Below are 19,983 nucleotides of genomic sequence, written 5' to 3' on the forward strand. Positions count from 1 at the left end.
TTAGGAGGACAGGAAACTAGTTCATAATATCCAGCCAAGTGAACATTTAGGAGGATAGGAAACTAGTTCATAATATCCAGCCAAGTGAACATTTAGGAGGACAGGAAACTAGTTCATAATATCCAGCCAAGTGAACATTTAGGAGGATAGGAAACTAGTTCATAATATCCAGCCAAGTGAACATTTAGGAGGACAGGAAACTAGTTCATAATATCCAGCCAAGTGAACATTTAGGAGGATAATTCGAGTCATCAATTTGTATCAGAAAAAGATATAGCACTGCAGAAGACTGTTATCTTAGAAACACCAACCATAGGCTTCACATGGGCGATGTTTACCCAAGAGTCACAACTTGTGCCTGTCAAACTGCATATCCCCACACCACTTTCCCCGCACCAACTGTCCAGTTAGAGTTACTAAAAGTTACAAGACAAACCTTGAGGATGACAACAGCTGACTCAGATGTGTTCTCTCCTCTCAGCAATTTGGTAAGATCTTTGACATTTCCATCAGCAACCAGAATACATTCATAAGGCGACTCTGTATACAATATATATATATATAAGACAATACATCTTTCATACAAATTAAAGAGCGAGTATTTTTTCTTATTAAATAATGAATGAATATATGGTTCACGACGTTGGTCAATCAGTGATAAGTCTTATTCCAGCAAGCAAAAAAAAAAAAAAAGAAATGAAACTCACATTTTCATTCTCGGAGATTAATATTAATAGAGAAATTTAGCTCTAGGCACACATTGTTAAAACTCATTATTGTTTAAGCCACAAAGAACAACTCTTATGGGTACCTGACTAGTTGGAGAAAGGTAAAGGCGGTTGGTAGTTGGGCTTGCCACATGACACCCTGCTCGTTAACCGTTGGCCAAAGAAAAAGATGACATTAACATCATCTGTCTTTAGACCGCATGGTCTTAAACCGAAACTTTACTCTTTGACTTACAAAGAACAGTATAGTAAACTATTCAGAAAGACACCAAGATAAATGCCCATTTCTTATCCCATATACAAAAACAAATTGCTTCTTCTTCCCTAATGTCATTAGAGTTTGAAACGGGTTGCTTAAATCAGACAGGAAAACCTAAGCTTTAGAGAGAATGTAAGTCTCTAATTATCATGCACGACTAGATTAACACTGTATATAAATTATGGAAGGGGATGAGGTGGCTGAGTGGTTAAGCGCTTGACTTCCGAACCTTGGGTCCTGGGTTCGAATTTCAGTGAAGACTGATTTTGAATTTTGGGATTTTTAGGGCACCCCCGAATGAACCCATCTCTAATGGGTACCTTAATTAAATTGGGGAAAGTAAAGGCGGTTAGTCGTTGTGATAGATACATGACACCATGCTCGTAAACCGTTGGCCAAAGAAAGAGATGACCTTAACATCATCGGCCCACTAAATCGCTAGGTCTGGAAAGGGCAACTTTACTTTACTTTTATAAATTATGGATACGTGCAGGACGTCAAATATCCTTCTTTATAGGAATGTCTGTAACTTATAAGACAAGATCAAGCTGCTGTTATGACACAATACATCCAGCGCTACTGTTTCAGAGTTGTCTGTGGTCGCCATGAAAATATAATTAAAACATGAATGGTAGGCTAAGGTTCAATTGTACACGTTTCCTAAGAAAGCTTTCCTGAGCCCCAAAAACCTTGTCTATGACCTAACCTACCTTCTGTTTTCTTGGTTACTTTCTGTTCGTTGGCCAGATATAGCGCTGAGTAAGTGAACGATTGAGGCCATATTGAGACTTCAGGAAATGCCTTTAAAAAAAAAAAGTTAAAAAGAAATCAATTTTGTGTTGCATGTTTATAATTTTTCCAAAGTTAGCATACGGATTGTTGTTTATAACTTTTCTTTACGAAAAGTTTAAAAATTCTATGAAAAGGTCAGAGGTAATGCTACTTTTGAATTTTAATTTGAAAGAAGTATACCGAAATAAAAACAACCTTCTCTCAACAATCAAGCTGTTTCTATTTTGAATTGATCGGAAATAAATCATAATATTGAATGCATAAAATATGTATCTATCATATTGATCGATCGGCGTTCATTTCTATAAAGAATGTAAAGACACCCTGCATTTTAATGTATTGAATTTTATGTGCAGTTTTAAACTGATTATAAATCTGATAAATGATACTGTCGCGTAGTTATTCTAACTCTGTTTATTTATTTCCTCTACTCGTAGTACTTGTACGGGGCGAGAGTGTCTTTTAGTTGTGTTTTGAATTGTTTTGCTACTTCACAAAGTCCGGTGACATCTATTGGTCACTCTTTGTCATGAGGCAGTTCACCCTCTGACTTTGGTTTGAACGGACGGTGTGTTGGTCCGTAAAAGGTTATTATATCTATAGTCTGTACTAGTTTTCTTGGATTTGTTATTCAGTTGGAATTTTGGACCTCTGTTTAGGGTGAGTTATTCGTTGGTGATATGTCTTATTGTATGTTGTATGAAGTTGTCACTATTTCTAGTTCTAAAGTAGAAGTTAAGTTTTGTGTTTATTTCGTTTATAGGGTGACAGTGTTGGAGTTGTATATACTGAGCTCGAGTCTATGCTAGTGTGGGCGTCGCTTGCCGTCTCAGAAATATATATTACAGTTTTCAGTGTCATTGTCAAATTGGCGATCATCTGAGGTCTAACTTTACTATTACCGAGGTTGGCAGCTTTGTGACTCCAGTCGGTCAGAATCTGGTGGACTATGAAACCAGGGTGACAAGTTGATAGCAGTAGCAAAGGTGCTTAAACTAATTATTGAATAATATCTTTATATAAATATTATATATATATATATATATATATATAATATATATATTGTTTATTTATCATCCTCATTGTACATACACATATATCAGCTTTATACAATTAAATTCATTTTTTTGTTATCTAAACTATTCACATAGTTGGTTACTCTATGTACGACTGTGTGTGAATGATGTTCTTGTCAGGGGTGAACCCGGGACCTTAATTGTATACAGCTAGTTAACACAAATAATTCCTAAACCTGACAGATACAAGTTATGCAAGTAATATCGAGAGAATGTAAAAGTTCAGAAAATCTATAAAGGACATTTTATCAAGAATAACAATTGTAACATCAATGAGTAAAGTAATAATTAAAAGACGTGTTAATGCTCTCTATAGTCAAGACCAGCTCTTTAGATCATAAAGACAAAGGCAACTCCCACATCCCCGGCCACACTGCCAAGGAGAATTTAAAAAACAACAAAACACAAAACACAACAGATTAATTGACGAGAAAACTATCCCAGCAACCCGTGAGCCAGAACAACTAAAAAGGCCAAGAATAGAGAGAGGGCGTTCATTTAACTTCCTCCGAACTAAAACCATGAATGAGGTGAGAAGTCACCCTCCGTAATCAGTGATATTTTCATCCACATCTAGTGCAATGAAACCGGTTCACTTTTGGACCCAAAACGTAGTCCTTTTGTTTCTCTGTTGCCCGACCAATCTCATCTTTATGGATCTGACAGACCAGGACGCCATAATGAGTCTAACTTAGCTCGGTACAATTTAGCGACAACAGATGCACAGAAGAATGACATGTGGTTGTGTGCTGACCTCTGGTTCAACCTTGACCGGCATGACGTAGGGTTGTCTTGCACTCTCTAGGACATCGTGATCCTCGAAGGAAGATACAATCCAGGAACCTGCAGCACACAGATATATTTAGATGTAGTGTCGTGTCCGGCTAATCGGACACATTGGCTGAATATCGTTGTGATAGTAAATAAGTGACAAAACAGCAAGTAATTCAAGAAATAATTATAAAAATGTTATTTTATTTTCCAGTTGACTAGACACATGGGAAAGTGATGAAAAGTACTCCTACTGATTGGATAGTGGATTTATCAGTTCTCAAGCCTGGGGATATATTCACCAGTGGAATTATCGGCTCTAAATAAATTGTACATTCAATCTCAGACAGACTTCACAGTTTATTTTAAAATGATACATTTAGTGTAGAAAATGTTACATGGAAGCTCTTGGTAGAAATAATTTTGTTTTTAATTCCACGAGTTATAAATATTTTGCATGATCTTCCTCCAATTCTACTCTAGCATCACCCCAACTTTAAACAACGCAGTTTGACCCTCGGATCTTGTTTTGTTTTCATTTAGCAAGTTCAGTCATTCTCTTCATTGAATAGATCAACTTGGAATTATAAATGTTAAGGCATAAGAGAAAATTGGAAAGATGGAAAAAGAATTGTCAATAAATTAACACGAAAATTGAAAGAAATATTTAGTTAAACAAAAGTAACATAAGAAATAGCTGTTAATGCTCCTCTGTTTTCTAACGTAACACAAGCCCTTTTCGTGGATGGCTGCCTGGTCGAGCAATTTGCGCGCTGGACTATCGTTTGGATTTATCGATGATCCCAGGTTCAAAACCCTGCCCGCTCCCATCTCCCGTCGTCCTGCGGGAGGTTTGGACTAGGAAGTAAACTATCTTCAACTCTGAAGGAACATCCGAAACATGTAAAACATTTTTCAAACAAACAAAACCTGTTGTAACATAACAGCATTCATTCTTATACTCGTAATTTCATTTTTTTTTTATTTTCAGCTATATTTCAAAAATAAGATTACACGCTTCTTAAAGGTTCAACTGACATCGACAGTCAACTTTAACATTTCTAAAGGAAACGTCTATGCTTAAAATCTTTAAATTGTTTCATGCTATTGATATACATATTGCAAGGACATTGTTGAAAATCAAATTCTACACATAATACATGGAGGTTTCATGCTGCGAAGACGATTCAGGAAAAGTTTGTTTGTGTCATATGAACAAGATTTTCTGGAATTTTTTTGCAAAAAAGGTTCAATGTTTAAGTATAGTTTTTGAGAAGAAAAAAAAAAGAAGAGAGAGTGAGAGAGGGAATAGAAAGAGTAAAGGGAGACAGAGCGGGGAGGAGAGGGAGAAAGAGAATGGGAAGAGAGAATTGAAGAGCAGAGAGACAGAGAGTGTGAGGTAGAGAGAGAGAGAGAGAGAGATATTAGAAGAGACACAGAGATAAAAAGAAATAAGAAACTGGAGAAAATAAATGTACATTTTGATAATTATAAAGTACCTAAACTGTAAATATATTTTAAACTGAATTGCCTGTTGTTTAACTTGCTGATTTTTAACACTATTTTGTATTATAGAGGATATAGTATCACATCTAGCTGTTACTTACAATAATACTTTTTGTGGATGTACATAGTTTATCTGCTTCCTGGTCATCAATATACTAAAACTTTAGGAAGCCAGTGCAGAGATTAACGCTTTCAAAAAAAAATTAAATAATCTAAGCTTTTACAAATCTAATCTTCATTAAACCTTATGGTAGATTAGGGTACAAATATCACACCCATTTAAGTTGAGAGGAAACAGAAAACCCGGGAAAGTTTGGTGCCAACATAAAACCTATGAAAGTTGGGTGCTAACATCACGTAATTCAAAATCCAAGACTTCACTTGGATTCGAACCAGAGACTCCTCGGTTCGGAAGCCAAGCGCTTTACCAGTAATCCACCTATTATGCTGATAAAATAAGAAAAAATTGTCTGTAAATAAATGAATCTCAAAAAGTACTTAAAAAATGTAATTCTCGATAAAATGTAAAAAAATTTTCTAACCTGTTTCGTTCAGAAGATTGATCACTCTACTTTTCATGTCCTCGGGCAACAAATGTATCCCACCTTTACCTGGGCATAGACAGACAAGTGAAATTGAAGTAAAAATACTACATGGTTTATTCTTATTACTTGGTATAGTGAGAAAAATAATAATGAAGTGGCAGATGTTGAGTTGTGATATCACTAGACAACACTAAAATTTCGGAACTGGTAAGAAACAGATATTTAAATAAAGTAAAGAGTGGAGTCTTGTTTATTTCTTACATCAGTCTCTTCCAGTTTATCTACTTTATATTACAAACTTCTGTTCAGTGGAATTCAGTTACGAGGCTAACATTATAATATATTACACATTTTAGTTTATATTTAAGGTAAGATAATTTTTATTGATCCAATCAAAGGGAAGTCAGTTTGACTACAATTGACAACCTCAGCGTAACTACTGTACAATAACAAAATTGATGCAAATTCGAACAACATTCACACACGAAACACATTCACAACCATCGCTTTATAAATTAGACTTCTATGTACTTCTCAATGATGACCGAAAGTGGGATGAAGGAATTTTTAAATATTCCTGATTTCATAGTTACAAGGAGTCCTCGACAAGTTTGTCAGAGAAATGTAAAGGGAATTAGTTTATATTCTAGTTGCTTATAGTTTATCCACAGAAGATTAAATTAATGAAAGGGGGATAAATGGTTTCCATATCAGAAAATTAGAGAACTTTCGATCATCGAGTTAGGGAAACTATAAATAGCGAAATTATAAATTGGAAAACTATAAATAGGAGAAAAAAGGTTATCTGGACATCCAGAAAATAAAACAAACAGCAACAATAAAACAGCCAATTGGAACATAAATATCAGACTGAATGTTACATTTACTTTCGTCAATTTACTCTTTAATTTTAATTATAAATCGCATGCTTATCATTTGTATATATATAATGCGTTTAATCGTTTCACGAGTTCAACTTGAAGAATTCAATTATTTTAACTGGTAACGAAGAAGTGTGCTATTTCTTCCCCCAACACAGGAATGCAACTGAACGTGTTTGGAAGTTTTCACAATTTTTATGAGTCAAAACTTGTTTGGGGTCATGTGATCAAGAGACCTACAATACATAGAAAGAGAATACTAAATGTAATAATGCTGTATATGTAGTGCATCTCTGTTCAAATCTTTGATTCAGATGTTTCTAGTGTATTGTTACCAGGACTGGGTTTAGACTTGCTCTAAGCTACTTTAAATATGAGGTCACTAACTGGAGGGGGGGGGGGCAAGTAAACATAAAAATACTTTAACAAAACAAAGCTTATCTAATGGGAAAAGCTCCAATTTACAACTATATATCTCAATAATGTAGACATTTGTTTCCCAATCAGACAAAACAATAATTACCAACCAAAAAATATTTTACTAATTACTTAATTTTTAAAATTGATTTATGTTTTGTTAGGTACAATAAATAATTGTGCAAAGCTTCAACTTGATCCAAGAAGGGGTGTGGGAGAAATAACTTACACAATTATCATAATCATAGCCATATCTTTTAATACTGATGGATTTATTTTCCTTTCTATTATCAAACAAAATAATTAATTACTAGTAAATAATAGACTAATTGGGTAATTTTATTTTATAGATTCATATTTTGTTAGATACAATAAATAATAGTGTTAAGTTTCTACTTGATCCGAAAATGGGTGTGGGAGAAATAACGTGTTCAAAATTTGTAAAAAACAGAGTAGATATAAGCTTTGTAAAAAATGTACCTGTGTACGAGAGACAGTACTCCAGGTCTGGATACTCTCTATGCTCTGATGCATTGGTTCCATCACGCTTAGTTTGACCAATGATTCTGATTATTAAATCCGGACGGTCGAAATAGAAATTGTCCAGAACATCTGAACACTGGGCTTCAGTCTTCGATACATGAGAATGCAAAGAATGGTTAATGTCAGACATGAGAGATTACAGCTTGAATTGTGTGTACGCAATATTCTCTGTACAAAGTAAAACATCAAAGACCTACACAAATCAATCACACATTGGCTTTCATACAATAGAGAGCAATAAATATCCTTCTGAACACACTACACACAACACACTACACACAACACAGTAAAGAGGGTGTTGTGAACACATTCTCACAAGTGGAACTATACAAAATCAACTCAAACGAACCAAAGTTACTGTTCTGTTTCTAACGTTGATTTATAGCAGAAATAACAAACACTTTATCATTCTTTTTAAAATTAAATCTATTCTAATTACTGCAGCAACAACAACAACAAAACAACAACAAACAACAAAACCACACTGTTTTTAAAATTATAATTCATTTCTTATTTATTTTAAAGACAAAATTTTAAGATTTCTAGTATGTCTATATTAACACATATTATATAAACACCGGCTGAACACTGTCTGAAAATGTAAATTCAAACTCTGTGGTTATCACAAGGTCCCCAGGGCTCGCAAAGACCCTCCTTCAGGGAGCAGTACCAGGAAGAAGCAGAAGAGGAAGACAGGAAAAGCAACGGAAAAACAACATCAAAGAATGGACAGGCCTGTCAGAGAATGAATTTTTATCAAATGAAAAGGACTGAGAGGAATGGAGAAAGGTGATTAACAGATTTTGTGTGGTGCCCCAACGGCCCAACGGACAAAGGGATAGGGGAATGTGAATACACTGTACTTTCTTCTCGGCACATTCTAGCCGGATCACAGATAAGATGTAGTGAGGCATTTATTTGACCACTGGCTACCTTCTGGCTTAATGAACGTGTACTGAACACACCCCAATGTTTAGTCTAACTATGAACTAAGTCCCAGCGTGAAAACCAAATGTGCTGCCACATTAGACACTCCACGAGAATTTTTCAACAAACAGTAATCTTGGCAGGTAGAGACTCTCAACACCTGCCAACTCCTATGTTTTAGGTGTATTCTGAAAATGTTGGTGGCAGTATAAAATCACAGACGAGGGAGTCTTGTCAAGAGCAAGGTACCAGACGTTATTTCAAGAGAAGATAATTACGTCCCACACATTTCATGTGTCAATCTAGTCATGCATGTTAATCAATGACTTAAACTCTGCTAAGTCGTTGGTTTTCCTGGCTGATTCAGGCAATCCATTCCATTCTCTAGGGAAGAAATTTGTTCTAGCATATGGAATAAGAATATAGTATCTATCCTTGTATCTCTCTGAATATTTCATTAGGTTCTGTTTTTCTGTTTGTAAATTATGGTTTAGTGTCTTATGTATCATTGCTACTTTACATTCTGTCCAGAAGTGTCTCTAAATTTAGTGATTTTACTAATGGTGTGATTCTAATCATATGTAAATATTCGTTTGTTATGAATTTGACTGCTTTACTTTGTGTTTGTTTCTTTATGTTTTCTTAATTGAGGGGTCCCAAAGAGAAGATACATATTCTAATGTTGGCCAAATAAAGGTTAAATAGCATTTTACTTTTATGTTCTTATTTGATCTGTAATTTTTTGTTAATAACCCTTTATTCTTTGTTTCATCTTTTTAATTATTTCATCAGTTTCTATATCCCGTGGTGACTTTCATGTATTATGACACATAGATATTTTGAGTTTTTAGTCTCTGTAACTTGGTTTACCATGAATCAAATAAGTCTTTTTTAAAAAAGTTTTTTTTTTTGTTTCTCTTAAAAACTGCAATGAAACACAAAACGATCAACCCTAAATATTCTATTCCTCATTAAATACACCAGCTATTGGGGGGGGGGGTAAACAAAAAAGGTCGGGCAATAGAACTTTTGTTGGCTTTATAACCAGAGAGTCACGTGTTTGCTTTTCTTTTTATGAATGTAAATAGAACCAAGTGACATAGAAATAAATACACACATAGTGAACGAAAGCACTGAATACAGACTTACATTAGTTTCTGTAGACAGATTGGTAAACAGTTCGCCATTTCTGTCTTTCCAAACAAGCGTGTTCCTCTTTTTGCTTTGATTACTATCTTGAAGCCTGTATATATATATATATATATATATATATATATATATATATATATATATATATATATATATATATATATATATATATATAAAAACATGGCATCGACATATTTGTTATGATTGTCAAGTCTAATAACATTACATAACATGGCACATGGCATTGACATATTTGTTAGAATTGTCAAGTGTCTATATTTATTTTCATTACATAAACAATGAACTACAGAAAATAAATAAATAAACAAATAGTAATTAAATTTGAATCAATTGACTGAACGTACAATGCTTACATTTGTTGTGTCTTCATTTGCTCTACTATTTTACTGAAAAAAAAAAATGAAACAAATATCTGTAAGTTTAAATAAAGTTGTGCGCGGCGTTTACACCTAAAAAAAAAGTTCAATTATATAAACAAACATTAGGTTTTAATTAATAATTTCGTATTTAAATATTTGTATCTCATAAAAATACAAAAAACAAATAACTGAAATGTCTAGAAAAAAATAAATTTTTATGATTCAAATATAATTATTTCATTTAAATCTTTCGTTCAATTAAAGGTGTGTTCTAGGGCTTTCAGTTGGTACGTGTATTGACCTTTCAAATGTATCAATGAATTCAAAAGTAATACACCTTGTGGACTATTAACGATGGAGTTGTTTACACTGAGATCTAAAAAGTAATTGGTGAGCAGTTTATTTAGTTCATACTTTAGATTTCTGAATGCCCAGTTAGTGCAACAACGTATCAGAAATACAAAATACAAATGTTAAATAAAAATGGCTACCTTAACGGCAAGGTGGACTCTATCTTAGTTTCTTGATCACTGTCTGGAAGTTTAGTGCTAGGATGTGCGGAAACAAAAGCAATATAATGATCTATCTATCTATCTATCTATCTATCTATCTATCTATCTATCTATCTATCTATCTATCTATCTATCTATCTATCTATATATCTATCTATCTATCTATCTATCTATCTTCTATTTATCTTAAAAGCCATGCATATTTAGAACATTAAATAATAAATAATTTGTTTACTATGCACAAAGAAAATAAACTTATAGATATTATTAATATAGAATAAACAGGTATCAAGAATTTTGTATTGTAAACTTAGTAAGCTAGTAGCCATTACCTTATTTGGACTTGTTTTTTGTTGAAATGATTGAAATGATTAGCATGGTTTAAAGGTGGTGTGTTGGCTGTACTTGTACTAACTAAAAGGTCAGCCCTTAAAAAAAAAAAAGAAAAAAGTCTTATATAATGGATTGTTGTAGATTACTTGATGAAGTTCCTTGCTTTATGTTGATCTGAACTTTAATTGAGCATGCTAACATTTTAAACTTCAATTATGAGACCCCAAACTCGACTAGTGAAAATTAAATTTAAACTATTACAAATTGAGATTGTGTGATAACACAAACTCAGAGGCGGCCCCACCGAATTCTCCAATGGACTAAGAATATTCAAGCAATAAAAAAAAATTAGTGATTGATTGGATGAAGATCAAACAGAGATGAAGTGCATGTATTAGGTGAAACATTTAAAAGTCATATTAACTTGATGCTATGCCAAAGTGTAGATCAACCGCGTTAAAAACACATTTGTATCTTTACGCTGGGAATAGAGGCATAGACACAAAGACTTAAGGAAAAGAAATTCTATGCAAAGTTTTACATTCAGCATTTTTCATCTGATTTCTTGTGATGCATACGATGCGTCCCTAAATTGCTAGACTGCACTCTGTTGAATAGAAAGAAATTTGCGACAGATTGTACTTTGTGTCAAAAAATGCCTCCGAGTCATTAGAGAGACTATTTCTTCGCTCCACTGCAACTATAAGCTACGTTGTTCCACTAAATGCTTTTTTACAAGAAAATTATCCAGACCCAAACAAGTTTCACGTGAACAGCTTTGCAACTAAGAGAACCAATGTTTACAACGTAGGCCATACAAGACAAAACATGTCATCCTTCTGTCCTGCTTTATAGTGTGAAGTTACATGACTAGTAAAACAACTGAACCTTATAATAAACCCTATCCCCAGGTAGTATATGCATAAATGTTCGATATTATTTACCTGCGAGAGCCACACACACACACAAATTGTACCAGCACTAGATACATGTTTTTTTGTTGTTTTTTTTTTACAATAGTACAAGCAGTCTGTATTAAATGTCTGTCCTATCAATTTTATGTTTTAGGATTTCTATAGAGGTTCTACAAAGACTTATAGAATCATGTACATGTATGATTTGTTAATTAGGGAGCATGGCTACTTACTATTAGGATAGTGAGGAGAAATATCCTTGTAGGATAGTATAATGAATGATAGCTACAGAATAGTGTGATAAATTACGTCTATAGGTTGTAGTGGTGAATCATAGCTAAAAACCTTAACAGATTGAGATGGATACGACGAGTATACTTGTGTTCCATTGATCATGGAATTTCGCTTACAAAAGTTACAGAAATCATTAACTTTTTATTAAGAAACTATTTGCTCAGTGTACAGTTTCTTCTGTAGAGCGATCGGGGGTCCATTCAAAAGCAGGTTTGTTTCTTGGTTAGAATAAATTTAGACATTTTTTTTTTCATATATTTTTCATGACGTATTGCCTTGAACTATTTATAGCAGCATATCAGCCTGAGACCTTTTCGTACCTTTAGTTGATCTATTTAACATGTTTTCTTGGACATAGCCCAAACATTCAACAGCTCTTCTGCACCAAAAGTCAGATCACGTGATTTAAAGTAGTGATTTACCGAATTCAATTCACATACACACACACACACACACCTATACACACATACACCTATACACACTCATGAGCTACTCCTTAAATCAGTTAGTGCATCCATATTGGGTGTTGTGTATTTATGTTTCCTGTTGTGTGTTGTGAACTGATCTGTTCTAGTGTGTCAAAATGTCATGGTGTCCAGGTCAGCTTCTGTGTGTGTGTGTACTGTGTTATTGTCAACTGTTTTGTCATTCTTGTTCAATAAAGCCTAGCTTCAAGACATGTCTTCCTGTAGTGTTTTATTAGGTCACTACAATTTATTGAACAAGAATGAGTAAGTTCTGTCGTACTAACTGCTACATTTACACCAAAAAATGTCTTACTTTTTTTTAAGAGAAAAAATCTATTTAGTATGCATATAAGTTGGGCATAATTTAAAACAACAATTAATAAGTCGTTTTTCATATTGTTATAAACTTGGTGGTGGCACAGAGAGGGGTAGTGGTGTGTGTGTAGTCAGCCGACGCAAATCGCCCCAGGCCAGCGCTAGACGAGCGGTCAACCGTGACGAGCTACGACGGTCAGCCGAGTCGAGTGTCAACAGGACAGTTCGGGAAAGATCGCCGTCGTGAACAAGAGCTCAGGAGCGTCACGAGAGTTGTAGTCATCTGACCACCTAGAAACGTCGAGCGGCGTTCTGTCCGGTTCGAGAAGGCCAGTAGGGACCCTATATAAGAGCGGAGGCGACGCAGTCAAGACGGTTCAGAAAGCGGGTTCACGGCAGGGGTTCAGAGCCCGGTTCACTACAGTCCGGTTGACTACAGCACAGTTCAGCGGTGTGGTTCTGTACGGAGCATTACGACGGTTCGGTGCGGAGTACTATCAAGTACAGTTGAGGCGAACGGCGTCTTGATCTTGGTCTGTGATCGAGTCCGACACAACGAGCCTAGTGTGTGAAGTCAGTCCTGAACTGTTGAACCCAGTGCAAGCCTGGAACGAGACGGAGAGGCCACTGCAAGAGTTTATACGGCGGAACGGTGTTATCGGAGAGATATTTATACAGTGTACGTGTTGCCAATTGTACAGTATTGGCTGTTATTTATTCAACTATTAAAGTGTTACGTTACTTTGGAGCCCTGAGTTGTCAAGTTCTTTAAGTTGGTGGTGTATGGTGCAGTTTGCAGAGAGCCTGGATAGTGAGATTCGTAACAACTGGTGTCAGAAGTGGGATCGGATCGGATTGGATCGGATCTACTATGGCTCGTCTGAAACTGCTGTACGAACTTGAATTTATAGAACTGAGGCGAGAACTGCGTGAATGAGGGCTGAAGAATGGCGGAAAGAAGGAAACCTTACAAGCACGCCTCCGAGAAGACATTGTGGAAGAAGGGGAAGATCCGGACACATATCTGTTTGAAATTAAACCAACTTTAGGAGAGCTCTTGCACAAACAGCTAGATGACTGGAAGGAAGAGTTGCGGGCTATGAATACGACATGGAAGAAGTCCAACGAAGAGACCTGTACCAAGCTTGAAAAGATGTATATTTCGGTGAAGGAAATCACGAGCCCCGTGGTGAAGACGATGGACGTGTTGGAAGAAACCCCTTACGACCAAGGAGACATGAAAGATAAAGGAGCTGCGCCATCGTTAAACAATGAACAAAGCTTTGAAGAAATATGCAGTGACAACGGCAATGCTGATGAATGTGGTGCTGCCTGTCAATCTGAAAACAGGGAGTACAGACCTGTGGAGCCGAAAGAGACAGATGAAGAGACAATGGAAGCTGCCCATAGTTCGAACGAATCTTGTGCTGAAGCTTTACCTGATATGAGCACCTCAAACAGCAAAACAGATCAAGAGAACGCTGATTCTGCCTACAAGCCTGTTGCTGAGGGACGTTTACATGATGAAAGCTACCAGCGAGGCTTGGACCATACAGACGTTCGTACAGATGCTAAGCTCAGCGAGAGAAGCCCTGGTGGTGATCATGAGAACCCAATGATACTTGATGAAGTCGTTGAGAGACAATTGCAAGTCGGAAGATACCAGCCAGATCGGCACCCAACAGACGTTGGTCAGGCTGCCAAGACTGGAGAGGAAAGTCCTGATGGTGGTGAAAAGAATCCAAGGAAGCTTGACGTTGAAGTTGATGGACATTCGAACGATGAAAGTCATCGACCAGGTCTGAAACCAACAGGCGATTGGCCCGATACTGAGACGAGAGAGAGAGGTCCTGATGGTGGTGAAGAAAGCCAAATGGAGCCTGAAGCCGAAGACGAGGGACCTTTGCACGAGGAGTGTTACCAACCTGCCCCACAAGCATGCCCCCCAGACAAGGCTGAAGATGATGACCTGTCCCACAATTCCCTGTCCTGTGGATTTGAAGCCCATCCCAGTCCTTCTTCACAAAGCCCTATGAAGCCACCTCTTAGGTCAACAATCTTGGTAATCCCTGCCCTTACATCCTATACCTCTCCATGTGTCAAGTGGCTGTCCTCAGTACCGACAAACAAGAGAGCGATGCAACCAAAACGTCACTGCAACAAGAGGACGATCAACATGAGGAAAAGAAGAAGGCGGCGTTTGCTTAGTCCAACGTGCATGGTGATTCTACCAAGAAATAACTGCAGCCACATGAAGACCAACTGGCGGAGAAGAAGAAGAGGGCGACTTTTCCTGAGTGCAACATGGATGACGATGCGCTCACGACATCAATGCAACCAGATGAAGGCTAACTGGAGGAAAAGAAGAAAACGTTTACTAAATTCAACGTAGGTGGCGATGAAAGCACGACGTCGAGGCAAACAGGTGAAGGCCAACTGGAGGAGAAGAAGGAAGCTGACTGCAACATGGATGGCTCCATCAAGCTCAAGAGGCAAGCCAACTGCCACTGATCGACCCCCGCCTGCAGCGATGAAACTTTACAGCCAATGTCATGATGTTGATTCTGTCCGGGACGGACAGATCTAAGGAGGGGGCAGTGTTATAAACTTGGTGGTGGCACAGAGAGAGGTAGTGGTGTGTGTGTAGTCAGCCGACGCAAATCGCTTCAGGCCAGCGCTAGACGAGCGGTCAACCGTGACGAGCTACGACGGTCAGCCGAGTCGAGTGTCAACAGGACAGTTCGGGAAAGATCGCCGTCGTGAACAAGAGCTCAGGAGCGTCACGAGAGTTGTAGTCATCTGACCACCTAGAAACGTCGAGCGGCGTTCTGTCCGGTTCGAGAAGGCCAGTAGGGACCCTATATAAGAGCGGAGGCGACGCAGTCAAGACGGTTCAGAAAGCGGGTTCACGGCAGGGGTTCAGAGCCCGGTTCACTACAGTCCGGTTGACTACAGCACAGTTCAGCGGTGTGGTTCTGTACGGAGCATTACGACGGTTCGGTGCGGAGTACTATCAAGTACAGTTGAGGCGAACGGCGTCTTGATCTTGGTCTGTGATCGAGTCCGACACAACGAGCCTAGTGTGTGAAGTCAGTCCTGAACTGTTGAACCCAGTGCAAGCCTGGAACGAGACGGAGAGGCCACTGCAAGAGTTTATACGGCGGAACGGTGTTATCGGAGAGATATTTGTACAGTGTACGTGTTGCCAATTGTACAGTATTGGCTGTTATTTATTCAACTATTAAAGTGTTACGTTACTTTGGAGCCCTGAGTTGTCAAGTTCTTTAAGTTGGTGGTGTATGGTGCAGTTTGCAGAGAGCCTGGATAGTGAGATTCGTAACAATATTATCGCGTGAACTGCAGCACTGCCATAATGCAATAATACACTGAACTAAAGGAATCTTTTTTTTTTTACGTTAATGTTTTTTTCTTGAAGATTATAAGAGAGTGACCCTTTACAAAACAATTAGATCAATTAGACATTCATTATAAGACATCAGTTAGACCAGGTTCACGTTTATCTTCACATTCACTTTCACCTATCTCTTCGTCTGTGGACCGCTGGGGCCACACACAAGATCTGTCAACCTTCTTTCTTCATTCTTCTCAGTCATCTGTCTTTGATAGCATTTCATTCTGATGTTCTTTCTGATAATATATAAACCTGCCTTTTGACCTGCCTGGGTGGACCACTACGGGGGCCGATTTGGAATTTGTGTTTCCAAACAAACTATCTTTGTAAACTTGTTATCAAGTGAAATCGAGTTCCCTTTCTGTAGTTAGCAGATAACGAAAGTCAGTCTGATTATGTCAGAAGGATAAGAGGTTCCTGTTGTCACGTGACACCCTCTTTGAAAAGTCCAAAAGCTGAAGAGGTGAACAAATAAAAGGCACATAACTCTAGTGGACTTTGAAACAGTAAGCTTTAGAGAACAGATATTCATCGTGGGTAAGATGTAAGAAACGACTTCCTCACGCCTGCTGACAGTTAGTGACGCACCATGTGGGGAATCTGGACATGTGGGGAATCTGGACATGGTTCACACTAGACGGATGTGATAACATGATCATTTTGATGATGAATGAACTCAAGAATAAGAGGCCGGTGAAGAATCAATATTTCTTTCTTGACCTCGACGTAATATCCATCAACTTGGTCAACTCTCTTATAAACTCTACGGCCATTTCAGAGGAAAGGATTTGTGAACTCGTTCTACGACATTAGCAACTTGACAACTTCCGGTAACCAGAATGAGATTTCATTTTGTAGAGCTTTTTAAATTATTTTTTTCTCCTAATTGAATTTCGATAATATATTAATATGTCAATTACTTTCAACTACTATGATAATGTCTAGTCATTATAAAGTTTGGTCAAAACAACAAAAAACTATGTTAAGCATGTATTTCCCTTAATAATCGACGAAATGAAAAAAAATCAACTAATGCATAAGTATTAATTAGTTAAAACTAGATACAAGCCAAGATTTAAAAGACAGTAGAGTAAGATAAGAGTATCAGCAGGTCTTACACCTACTTAATGACTCACATCAATACAATGTTTTAGATTATGAACATATGACCGTAAAAGGAACATACTAAGAGTTGTAACAAATCTAACACGAACAAGAGAAACGTAATAACTGAGTGTAATTAAAAATCGAAAAGTTTTTTCTCTTTATTGGACATCACATCTCGCAAGAGACCATAGTCATTGTAAGCCCTCGACAGCTTCCAAAATAAAAAAAAAAAGGTTGAAGTAAAAAGATACTCACACGGTGTCTTCTCTTGACATTTGTCCGTCAGGTTCAATTTTATTCTGGCAGAATTTAAACAAGAATCATCACTATTCGGTTAACTTATTTTAGATCTTAAGAAAGTATTACTGTAATTCACTTAATATTAGCTATGTCAAATTGGACAAGCATATACAATAATTATACATTCATCATAAACTTCTTTTTTTATATCTTTATCATAATCTTGAATGCTGAATATATTTGCGTTGAAAAGAACAGAAAGTGTAAATCAAAATAAAATCTACTTTCGGTTCTACCTATCTGCTTAAAGAAAAGTTAAGAACCTCTGTCAGAAATTACGATCTATTGGGCAGTTGATGCAAAGGCTATTTGTTTCTGTGGCGGACGGATAACGAGTATGTCATGTAACCAGCACAACGACAAAACACCTTTACTGGACCCAACTAATGTCAAGAACCCATTTGAGGTGGATGAAATTAGGGATGTTTGGACATATGGGCATTCTAAAAGTACCGAAGTTCAAAATCCAGTGACCACTCGGTTCGGAGGCCAAGCACTTTACCACTCATCTACCTCGTTAATAATTTCTATTGACGTGAAATTTGTTCTCAACCAAAAAAGGCAACACCTTGTCATTAATTGAATCTTCAGTTTCGTATCGAGGAAAGTTGGCAGACCCAAACATAGGCGTAGTAAGCAAAGCGTTCGCCCGCGGCAAGGTACTTTGTTGGCGCCCCCCCCCTAATTTCCATGAATATCACATAGAAATATAGGCTGCGTGTGGCGCCCCACAAAGTGTAGCACCTTGGGCAACGTGCCCCTTGCTCCCCCACCCTCTCTATGCCTCAGGACAAAAGCAAACCTGGAAGAGGTCAGTCATCAGTGAAGCTAAGGATACTGGAACGACATGGTAGCAGATGAAGAAAGCTGCTCAGAACCAAGTTCAGTGGAGAGGTGTGGTTGCGACCCTATGCTCCCCTGGTAGTAAGTCCAAAGTTCGTTTTAAAATACGTCTAGAAAAACTATGGAAATACGTGTTCAATGATCTATATTAAAATGTATAAGTAATGTAAAGAAACTATTTGATAGAATAAAAAATGTTGCTTTGTATTGGTCAGATAAATACCTTTGGTTTGGTCATTTTTTCATTCTGGTTCTCTTTCTCCCCACCTGTAATAAATCAATGATCTATATATTTGTTTCGTTTCGTTTTCAACTACAAGATTTTATTTGAAATATACACACACATATACATTTTAGGCACAAATGTCTGGTCAAACAACAAAGTTCTGAAACACTGTTGCCGAAAAGTTGCCGAATAGTTGTGACTAGTCAATCGTGTCACTAGAGTACCCGGACTAAGTTTCAGCTTCATTGATTTGACATAGATTTACACACCCACACACACACACTCAAGTGCACATACAAATATTTAACTTGATCTATTAGATATATAAAAACTATTAACCTAATAGCAGTTAAAGACTTGTGCTAACATAGGGTACTTGTGTATTAGTTGATCATTAAAGAAAAAAATAGACACGATTTAACGTTTTCCTTTTATAGTAAGTTTCCAAACATTCCTTAGCTCCATTAGCCATTATAAATTCCCAACTCTAGAGTTATATTACATTGATCCTTTTACTTTAGCAATCTTTGATAAACCTTTTTTTTTTGTTAAATAGTTAGTTTTGAAACAAAAAGTTGTGAAATTTATAAAACATTCTGAAAGATAAAAAAAAAAGTTAAACATCTCCAAAGTATCAATTGATATTCAAGCTAACTTGAACGAGCCATCTGGAATATATACATCGCAACGATTCATACTTACTACGGTTTGCGTTCAATTATCCAATGTAGACATTTCGTCTTGGGAATCAATAAGTATTTCTTATAAGGAATACATTAGATGTGTCCACAGCGTGTAAAGAGGTTAGTGACTTAACGTATCCCGGCCTATAGCTACTACTAAGTACGTATCCCGGCCTATAGCTACTACTAAGTCTGGAATACCCAAGATATTGAATGATTTCATTTGGAATGCCGTTCTATCAGACGCGCATGTTCTGAAAAGTCAAGTGTGCTGTTTGTTTATTTTGGAAACAGAAGTCAATGAAGCAAATCTACAATATACCTCCTCCACCGCTTTAGTGTGATCCAAATCAGAGCATAGTTTCTGACTTTCTTGAGAGAGAGAGAGAGAGAGAGGGAGAGAGAGAGAGAGAGGAGGAGTAACAGAGAGAGAGAGAGTGGATATATATATATAAGTTGTACATGTTTTGAGCGTTTCTTTAGATCTAAAGATAATGAAATCTTAGTTAAACATCTTGCAAGACACGTCAGGGTAAGGCGACGTGCAGGATTCGAACGCGGGGCATACTATATGACAGGGGCGTAGGTAGGAATTTCCCATCG

General features: G+C 36.9%; 1 protein-coding gene and 1 long non-coding RNA gene across 3 annotated transcripts in view; one reads left to right on the forward strand and one right to left on the reverse strand.

The window, feature by feature from the left end:
* The window catches only part of LOC106051063 (uncharacterized), a 53,715-nt gene extending 34,002 nt beyond the window's left edge, over positions 1-19,713 (reverse strand). Inside the window, exons 1-12 of one of the 2 annotated variants that reach the window (XM_056003573.1) lie at positions 19,400-19,713; positions 18,695-18,738; positions 17,584-17,627; positions 10,819-10,914; positions 10,466-10,522; positions 9,969-10,001; positions 9,595-9,688; positions 7,456-7,606; positions 5,675-5,743; positions 3,610-3,698; positions 1,698-1,788; positions 437-540 (exon numbers count right to left, since the gene is read on the reverse strand). In XM_056003573.1, coding sequence (XP_055859548.1) covers positions 437-540; positions 1,698-1,788; positions 3,610-3,698; positions 5,675-5,743; positions 7,456-7,606; positions 9,595-9,688; positions 9,969-10,001; positions 10,466-10,522; positions 10,819-10,914; positions 17,584-17,627; positions 18,695-18,709 — 843 coding nt within the window. In that variant the 5' untranslated portion in view covers positions 18,710-18,738; positions 19,400-19,713. The remainder of the gene's footprint in view (positions 1-436; positions 541-1,697; positions 1,789-3,609; positions 3,699-5,674; positions 5,744-7,455; positions 7,607-9,594; positions 9,689-9,968; positions 10,002-10,465; positions 10,523-10,818; positions 10,915-17,583; positions 17,628-18,694; positions 18,739-19,399) is intronic. The other variant, XM_056003572.1, reaches the window with a different exon arrangement.
* On the forward strand, positions 2,058-5,908 carry LOC129921621 (uncharacterized). The gene is made up of 3 exons (XR_008773552.1): positions 2,058-2,439; positions 2,543-2,765; positions 4,618-5,908. It is a non-coding gene; the product is annotated as an uncharacterized LOC129921621 (long non-coding RNA).
* Positions 19,714-19,983: the final 270 nt, after the last annotated feature.

The sequence above is a fragment of the Biomphalaria glabrata genome, chromosome 11, assembly GCF_947242115.1.
Source record: "Biomphalaria glabrata chromosome 11, xgBioGlab47.1, whole genome shotgun sequence".
Taxonomy (NCBI): domain Eukaryota; kingdom Metazoa; phylum Mollusca; class Gastropoda; family Planorbidae; genus Biomphalaria; species Biomphalaria glabrata.